Source organism: Atractosteus spatula, chromosome 2, assembly GCF_055471065.1.
Source record: "Atractosteus spatula isolate fAtrSpa1 chromosome 2, fAtrSpa1.hap1, whole genome shotgun sequence".
NCBI classification, from domain to species: domain Eukaryota; kingdom Metazoa; phylum Chordata; class Actinopteri; order Semionotiformes; family Lepisosteidae; genus Atractosteus; species Atractosteus spatula.
The window spans coordinates 29,696,388-29,705,447 of NC_142707.1; the positions used below are offsets into that span (position 1 = coordinate 29,696,388).

Sequence of the window (9,060 nt, forward strand, 5' to 3'; positions counted from 1 at the left end):
GAAACATTTTGATGCTTAGTTTTTGCAATACTAATTAATTTAGCTGTTTAGATGTTGGTTACCAGTCCACCTTTCCTTTTCACTATATTAATTATATAACTGAAAATTAAAAGTTGAAATTTGAAAGAAATAACCCAAACAGACTTTGAAGTTGGTAAGTAAATAACACCTAGTTCACTTTAATAACACATGCATGTGCCTTTCAGTCCTGGATCTGGTTTCAGATATGTACTTTAGTAGATTTAACTGTCTGTCCATTTTATTTGATGGTAAAATTAAACACTGATGCATTCTCTTTAATATATTTTATTGACATCTACATTGGCTAGATCTGAACTGCAGCCCAGATCCAGCAGAATTCCTGTGAGGAAAGGCGGACTGTGCTCAGTCCAGGGCCTCCTGCGCTCCAACAGTATGGACCAAGAGCCACCGCTGAGAGTGTGGAAATTCATAAAACCAGGATTAAAAAAACAACTGTCCCTTTCAGGTGAAGAGCCATAGGTGCTATCCTACAAAATGTGAACAAACTAGGAGGAAAAAATTAGTAGGCTTTAGGCTCACATGACACTGCTGTATAGATCACTAGCTGAAAGAATACTGTGTGTATATACAGTATATGTTGGGGTGTGGGCAATTAACAAATTGACTTTGTTACCTTTGTATTTTATGCCATTGTTTATGCTGTGAAAGCATGTCAGAACACTTCATTTTGCAAACGGTAGCCCAAGATTGTCAATTTTTCCATTGAAAAGGTAGAGGAGAAAAGTGCTGTTGGAGTTTTATGATGAACCTTTTTATTTTAATTTGATAAATTTGAACTTGCTTCTGTATTTCCCAAATCTGATGGCAACAGAGGTCCCTTCTGCAGAGAGCCAATCAGTGACACTCAGCTCCAGGATGCTTCTGAAGTCCAGGGCCCAGAGCTCACTGCTGGTTAAATCCAGTGCTACAAACCAGGTACTTAATTACTAATCATGTTCTTTACCAGGGGTCTCCCACTCCTGTCCTTAAAGTCTGCTATCCAGCAGGTTATATAAGTCTCTTTAAATTGGCAGCCTCTTAAAGAGACCCCATCCTGTCCAAATTAGAAAATAATAGCTCAATTAGGTAGTTATGGGCTTAGGTAGAAGGTAGACCCCAGCTGGAGTTATGTATCCTTGTGCTAAATCGAGTTCTCATTGTTGCCTTTGAGAGGAAAGTGGATTCAGTGGGATAAAGGAGAATGTTGAGTGACATGGGAGTGGATGGGGAACAATTTTAATAGATTTCAACAAGATGCAAACATTTTCTTACACTTTGCAGGAATTTCCTGGATCCCTGCCTGGAATGGATCAGATACTTGTCTGCAGCAAAGTTCCCTTGTGCAGCGAAGCTTGACTGAACTGAAGATTTTCGTTAAAAAATTTAAAGTATTATGTTTTTGCATTTTATCATCTCACTTAACATTTTCACGTGAAGTATTGTACTTTATTATTACAATTTTGTACTAAGTGAATGGAGAAATCTGTTTTTCGAGTTGCATTTTTGTACAACACAAGATAAATTGCAACATAATTAAATTGGTACACTGTGCAATTGATTTCATGTGCAGCAGAAGACAGGTTTGCAAAAGGTTCAGCTGTGTTGAATGGACAGAAAGCACTAAGTCTGAACTGCAGTAAAAATAATGACCTTACATTTTTGGACAGTTTTGCTGAGATTTATTTTAGAGATTGAATTCATGCTGAGGATATGTAAGTTTTCAGAACCGCATTTTATAAAAATTAAAAAAACATACAGATTGGGTTGACAGAATGCAAATGCTCATCTGTGTCCTTATGAGTTAGCAATATAAGAATAGCTTTTCATACAAAATGTTAAGATATTAAATGCATCTTCTGTTGTGCTACTCAAATATAAGATTTTATATGTGACCAAATACTGTGTTCAGCATTTTCAAATACAAGATTACAGCATTTATAAACTGGACGCTGTGGTATTTAAGTTTTAACCATCCAGAAAAATAAAAGATACTGCTAGGAAACAAACACTACTATTTTTTTCAAAATGTGGCATTTTTATTTTAGTAATCGTTATAGTAGGGTGTGATAGGACTGTCTCAAGAAAAGCCCTCAGAATAACTATACATGGACTCTGTGCACATTACAGTTTTGAGTTGACTAGGTGCTTTATTACTATTATACATACCCATTGTTGATTTTAACAAATGTATAGCCTTTAAAGTGGAATGAATTTTGTTTACTGTTAACTTTTCACAAACTGCACTATTTGTATATTTTAAGTAAAATGTACTGCTGGATTTTACTTTGTGTATCGTATAGACGTATAAACGATTTAAAGAAAAGGTTTTTGTTATACAGTATGCTGTAATATATAGTGAGCAACAGAAAAATTGCCGTCTGACTTCATCTTTGTTTAATAAAATACACCTTACTGACTGAGGAATAGAGGAAAAAGATGTGATCCACTATTATTTTAAGCAGAGACCAGAGCGAATGCAAACTACATTTTAGTTTTTCTTGTGGACTTTTACTCAAATGTTCGGTATTTGTTTAAAAATGCTCACTTTAACAGAATGTGTATACATCCTCGCCCTGGTTTAAGCAATCGACACAGTTGACGTACACAAATTAGACTTTACATAACCTCCCCTGTGTCCCTTAATAAAATTTTGTATGCAAGGGGAGTTCACCTTATGCGTAGCGCGGTATGAGTGGAATGTGGTCTCTACCAGCATCTGTTTCACACTTTGGACTTGTTTTACTTTTGCGTACTTTGGGTAATTTCTGTATATTATCGCAGACTTTTGGATAGAAAATTGACAGTAATCTGTATTGCAATTGGTACTGGTCCCAGCGAGTACAAGCATGGGATCGTCGTAACTGTAAGTAATGAATATTAAGAGGAGACTATTAGTTTAGTCCTTTCGTCATCTTCGTATATTTAAATTAAGAGCGCGGCCTAGCACTAGCGCTGAGGAACGGGACATTGGGAATTACCATACAAAAATCAAACCTTATCTACCCCTAACACAGTGAAGTCAAGAAAATACCCAATATATCTTATTTTTATTTTGCAATTAATTTTCTAAACAGTACAGTGTAGTGTTTTTTAAAGAATATAAATAAATTTAAAATTCTGATTTATTTACTCTATTTTTAAGTGCATGGAATATTTTGTTTTATTCTAATAATAGAATTTTAAAACGTTTTTTTTCCATTTCTTTCTCCATATATAAACGGGGAAAGTTTCCGTTCTCTCTCCACGTTACGGTCTGTTAGCTGCTGCAGCATTCTTGCTCCATGATCAGCACGCAGATCTGTTGTCCTTTGATGGTTAATAACCGCTGGGAAGTTTACAGCTCTGCCCTCCTTCCTCACTCGCCTGAACAGTTACGGCAAATAAGGGAGGATCCCTGCAATATCATGAAAGGCAATTATGCAAGTTTACACAACGGCTACAAAAGGACTGCTTCTGACTTACATTTGGGTTATGTAAACACCTGAGGAAGCACACAAATATGTAAAACAGAAAATGGGTGTATGCCATTTGCATCTCCCCAAAATACTGTAGGGTGTCATTGTAAGGAGATGAATACACTTACAAGACACAAGTGTATTCACCTCCTTTTCCTTTTTCTTGATCTATTTTGTAACAGCAGTACAAACTACGGGCACTAGATGAGCTAGAGAAACACCTGAACAGGTGAAGAGAAAAAAGAAAAGAGAAGAGAAAAGAAAAAAAAGTTTGGGATTGTCAACGTTAAGTCACAGGCCTGTATACTGAAAGTGACACTCAGTACTCTTGTACAGATTCAGACTGTACCTTTCAATTTTAATTAAATGTTTCTTGTATTTTACTTTCTTGCTGTTAATGTACAAAAATAGTAAAAGAACTGTTTGTCCTGAATTCTAATATAAACAGTAGTGTATAAATGTACTACACATAACCATTGAAATTGTAATGTAAAAGATGTCTTACAAGAGACAGCACATCATTCATTTTGGGAGCATCAGGCCTGTTAAATAGAAAATTGCCCTCTAGTTTAATTTCCCTCTGCACAGCCTTATTCGGCCTTATTTTGGTATGTATCTGCTCAGAGCTCTGTCCGATAGTCTTAGTAAACCCTGCCTTACATTGCAGAGCTGTGGCCTTGCAAATGGCCACAGATTCTAGCTTAAATTAGACTTCATACTGCAAAGTCAGAAAACCGTAGCTTTCAGGTGCCAAAGATAGAGCTGCCAAACCTATTTAAAATGCATCTAGAATACTAATGCAGCTGATTATGACAGGTACAAAAATGCTTCCATTCTTCAGCTGCTCCATGGACTCCTAGCTGTATTCAGCTGCATCAGGGGTGTTTGATCCTAAATGCTTGTAACATGTTTTTCATTAATTTAACAAGTGACTTGTATTACATTAGAGTGGCCAAGTGGTCCTGGAGGAGAGCAGTGTTCACATTGTGATCAAATTGAATAATGTGTCACTTATGAGTTTGCACTATGTAAGGCAATTAGGATTACACTAACATTTTTAAACAAGACATTATCCAATCCAGGGGATTTTTTTGTTTTTTGGTCCTGTTTCATTGGGAATATATTTGCAGCTGGAGAGCACTGTATATCTAAATCACATTTTAATAGCTTGCCTCTGTAATTAAAGAGAAAGAGAAATGAAGTGACCTACACTAAGATCTTTGATATACTCAAAACGTTTTCCTGTAATGTTTACTTTGTATGCTGGTCTCTTGAAATAAATCACTATCAAATTAAACTTTTTCTCAGTTTTTTATTTAGGTAGTACAGGTACCTGCTGGTTACTAATTAGGTGTTATCATTAAAATAACCTAATTTATATGTATTCATTTTGACTTATAAATGCACTCTTAGGAACACAGCTACACATTTTTCAGAGTATTGACTACTGATTAAGTGCATCTCTGCCTTTTATGAGGTTTTAATAGTTTTCATTGTTAATCCTTAATCTACTTTTTTCCACAAAATTATAAGAATGTTGATTTCACCCACTGCAACACAGATTGTTCACTCACAGCGGTTTTGAATTTTTTAAGAATTCATAATTTATTCACACCTTTTCCCATACCAACAGCAAAAACATTTACAGGGGCTTTGCAGTTGTCCTAGTGTTCATAGCGGCGATCAATGGTGCTTCTCAAGCATCAGTCAGCAAAATGTGGTCCCCAACTTCAACCTATCAAGGAATCAAACGAAAATGTAACGCTGAAAAAGAAAATACAATTCTAATAATAAGCAGTTCTGGTATTTGCATAACCTTATGAATCCCAAAGAAAGCTCCCACTTTATTTGCTTATGTTATGTATGGGTGTGTCAGCAACTACAACCATGCACCAGTAACTCCACTACACAGCTGGTAAGTGAAGAAGTGAGAAACCACCAATAGAATTAAGGGGGAAGTTTCAAAGAGACCAGATTATGTGATTCCAGAGTGGAATTTAGCCAGGACACTAGGATGACACACCTATTCCTACAAAACCACGGGGGATTATATGTAGATTGAGGATGCTTTTGAAATGTGAATATTTTCAAATAATCAAAGAAACCCCAAAGTCAGTAAGTGTGTATTTACAGACACTGTTCTGCCACATGTATTTAAAAAAAGCAAAAACATGATGACACAACATGTAAAATAGGAAAATATGTTCTGTTAACTTTCATAACATTTATGTTGCAATTTGATGAATCTGCATTTCAGTATATTAGAATTACTGGAAATCAAACACCAAGATACTTTCAAAGACAAGTCTACATGCAAATGTAGAAAAGACCGTATTGAAATTTGCATTCATATTTACATAATGGTACAGATCAAAGACAAACGGCAGTCTTCATGGTCAAGTGACCTAAAGCCGGACCCACCTTGCCCAAGCGAAGCTGAGCAGTTGTCCGTTCACTCCAGTTTCTTTGGGTTGTTGACCGCCACGTAATGATAAAGAACAACCAGGAGGAAAAGGGAAACCCCCAGCATGTTGGCGAAAATCGCCAGCTGCACGTCAGTCACCATTCTGTAAAAATTAAATTTTCTTATTCATCTTAAAAAAATCTCAGTTTAATAACAACAACAAACACCAGCATTGATGCATTTCTTGTAAAACCAAACGACGCGTGCATTAATTATTCTCGGTATTTAAGTTCCAAAATACCCACGAGTGAACCTTTAACAAGCCAGTGTCCTAAGAGTGTTAATTTACAATATTCAATCTCCCATTACTAAGGACATTTTACTTCAACCGGGGACAATTTACGACGTCTAGGTTTAAGTTATCGCTGGTGGCACAACATGTACAATATGTCTGTGAAAGTATTATATATAATGTAAATATTTATTTGGGCATTACCTTGCAGCACCTCGATGAAGACGAATTTCTGTAAGGGAAATCTTTTGCTTTTAAACCTAGACCTTTCCGGCTATCTCAGCCACGTCACGTTAGTAACTATAAAGAAACTACGCGATGATTGATATCACGATTATACGCAACTTCCGTAGGTCCCCATGAGGAAGTTGGCGGATGACGCATTGTCACATGACATGGGTCTTTATTTGACCAGAAATGAGAAACCATCAAATACCGTTTTTTCAGTTACTTAAGTTTGTCTGTTTCTACGTAGAATGTTTATTTCTAGCAAAACTTTTTCTAACAGTGCCAATGGAGACAAGTTTGTAAATTATGTTTTACGTGCATGTGGAATATTGTCCCTACTTGTTACATAAATAGAACACTTCTTTATCGTATTGGAGATATTAAAAATTGCACACAGTATTATCTATGTAGCTAAGAAACTTTAGGAAATCGCGGGGATTTTTTCTATTATTAAGCTGAACAAAAAACTGTTTTGATTCTAGTCGGCGAAATTCTTTCACATATCTTTAAAGATTTAAAAAAATAATATTCCTTTAGAATTCGTTATCTCTATAATATTACAACTAGAAATTGGACACTTTTTTATGTTTTTGTCTGCAATGGAACGTTCTTAAGGACCCAAATGGTTTACTGTAATATACACATCAACAGGACGTACAATAATATGCTTTAATTTATGTGTTATTTTAAACATCAGTATGTAAATCATGGTGATATGTACTTTAAAAAAATAAGAATGGTCACAAATAAGAATCAATCATTCAACCCATCTAGCCTGTTAGCTAATTTACCCAAGGATCTCATCCAGCTGTTCTTCGAAAAGAAGCCAGAATATTGACTTCAACAACATGGCTGGGTGACTTGTGTCATACTTTTGGGTGAAGAAGTCCCTCATGTTTTTGGTTTTAAATACACTTTCACATGGTTTCCACTTGTATCCTTTGGTTTGTGTTTCAATGTTCATTCTGAAGAAGCCCCCTGGGTTGAGTTTGTCAATATTTTTTAGGGATTTTGAATACTTGTGTCAGGTCCATATTATTTGTTCAAAACTAAAAAGGTTCTGTTCCTCTAGCCTGTGAGTGAAGCACATACCTTTCAGCCCCAGAACATACATGGCCTTACTAGTACATTGTACAATGTTCACAAAACATTCCTCAATTTAAATTATATGCTTTTAACTGTTTTCCCTAACATTTTGTTAGCCTTTTTAATACTTCGTCACACGATCTTAAAGATGACAACATAAACAACTATGTTTTTCCCATTTTGTATTTATATTATATATTTTTACTAGCTGCTTGTAATATCATGCACATGTCTGCATTAAATGTCATCTGCCCAGTTTTGACTTTTCTCTAAATCTTCTTGAATTTTATTTGGTACTTTTTTAGCTATAATGCTTGCTTAACCTCTGAATTTGGTATCTTCTGCAATCTTGTCTAGTTTACTAAACAGAATATAGATCATTGATATAAGTTAGAAAGAGCAGTGGTCCTAGTACAGATCATTGTGGTATTCCACTAATTACATTACTGCAGTTTGAGTATACGCTCCTTATCTCTAATCTTCATTTTCTATTTATTAACCAATTCTTAATCCAAACGCAAATTTGTCTAAATACCTGCTGATTGTAATTAGAGAATTCATTTTTTATATGGATTGTGATCAAAAACCTGAAAATTAAAATACATCATATCATATCCTCTCTTGTGTGTTTATTACTCCATCTATCCATTTTCTAATTGCTTCATCCAATTCAGAGTTGCGAGGGAGGTTGTGCCTATACAAGCAAGGCAAGATACGCCCTTGACAAGATGCCACTCCATTGCAGGGCAGACGCACAGACATGTACACATTGAAACCAGGGCCAATTTTCCCAGAAGCCAGTTAACCTACTACTATGTCTCTGGACTGTGGGAGGAAACTGGGGCACCTGGCAAAAATGCACGCGAACACAAGGATAACACACAAACTGTGAGCAGATCCACCCCAAGTCTGGAAATGAACCCATGGCGCCAGCACTGCGAGCCAACAATACTAACCATGGAAACAAGTTGGTTGGGCAAGACCTACCTTTTGAAATCCATGTTGGCTATTTCCTAGGTGCTTATTTACTTATATGGCATCTTTAAGTTCTGTCTCCATACCCTTAGATGTAATAGAAGTCACACTTATTGGTTGGTTTAATTTCGTCACCCTTTTTATGGGTGGACACTACATCAGCAATTTATTTCATTAGCAGGTCATGGATACTATCTTGAGCAACTGCTACAAGAGTTGCATCAATATTATGTGAATAACATATCTTGCTTCATCAAGTGCGACTGGTAGGATACTGTTGAGCTCTGGCGATTTATTAATCCTGCAGGCTTCGCCATCCTAAAACACGTCTTTCCCTTTTATGGTAATAGTATTTATATAAATAATGTTATCCACTTCCACTGCCTCAGGCATGTTTGTGAACAAGAGAAATACTAATTTGATATATCAGCCATTTACCTTAACTATTATTGTTATGGATGTATTTTGCTTAATCTTTTATCGTTCTTTTGCTGCAGTAGTAATGACAAAATATTTTTAGGCTTCATTGCAATCTTCGTATTACAGCTGTCCGTGAAATAGTAAACACGTAAAGGACCAATAACGATGAATTACAATAT

At 35.8% G+C, this 9,060-nt stretch overlaps 2 protein-coding genes across 3 annotated transcripts in view; one reads left to right on the plus strand and one right to left on the minus strand.

The window, feature by feature from the left end:
* agbl5 (AGBL carboxypeptidase 5) overlaps positions 1-2,456 on the plus strand; it is a 31,484-nt gene extending 29,028 nt beyond the window's left edge. Inside the window, exons 16-18 of the mRNA XM_088909606.1 lie at positions 330-487; positions 854-957; positions 1,303-2,456. Of these exons, the coding sequence (XP_088765732.1) occupies positions 330-487; positions 854-957; positions 1,303-1,377 (337 nt within the window). The 3' untranslated portion in view covers positions 1,378-2,456. The remainder of the gene's footprint in view (positions 1-329; positions 488-853; positions 958-1,302) is intronic.
* A 2,599-nt stretch (positions 2,457-5,055) lies between these two features.
* Positions 5,056-6,500, minus strand: ost4 (oligosaccharyltransferase complex subunit 4 (non-catalytic)). Of its 2 annotated transcripts, XR_016088496.1 has the most exons (3): positions 6,377-6,500; positions 5,898-6,043; positions 5,056-5,211 (listed from the first exon to the last, which is right to left on the minus strand). XR_016088496.1 is itself a non-coding variant. In XM_088909464.1 (2 exons), exon 1 carries the CDS (start codon positions 6,040-6,042, stop codon positions 5,929-5,931), a length of 114 nt encoding a protein of 37 aa, XP_088765590.1. In that variant the 3' UTR covers positions 5,056-5,211; positions 5,898-5,928. The 2 variants fall into 2 exon arrangements, 1 of the variants encoding a protein (XP_088765590.1); XM_088909464.1 differs by lacking the exon at positions 6,377-6,500 and having other exon boundaries at positions 5,898-6,042.
* Between the last annotated feature and the right edge of the window lie 2,560 nt (positions 6,501-9,060).

What these genes read in the sequence shown, in the direction of transcription:
- ost4 (XM_088909464.1), bottom strand. Translation starts at nt 6,042, where the DNA reads ATGGTGACTGACGTGCAGCTGGCGATTTTCGCCAACATGCTGGGGGTT.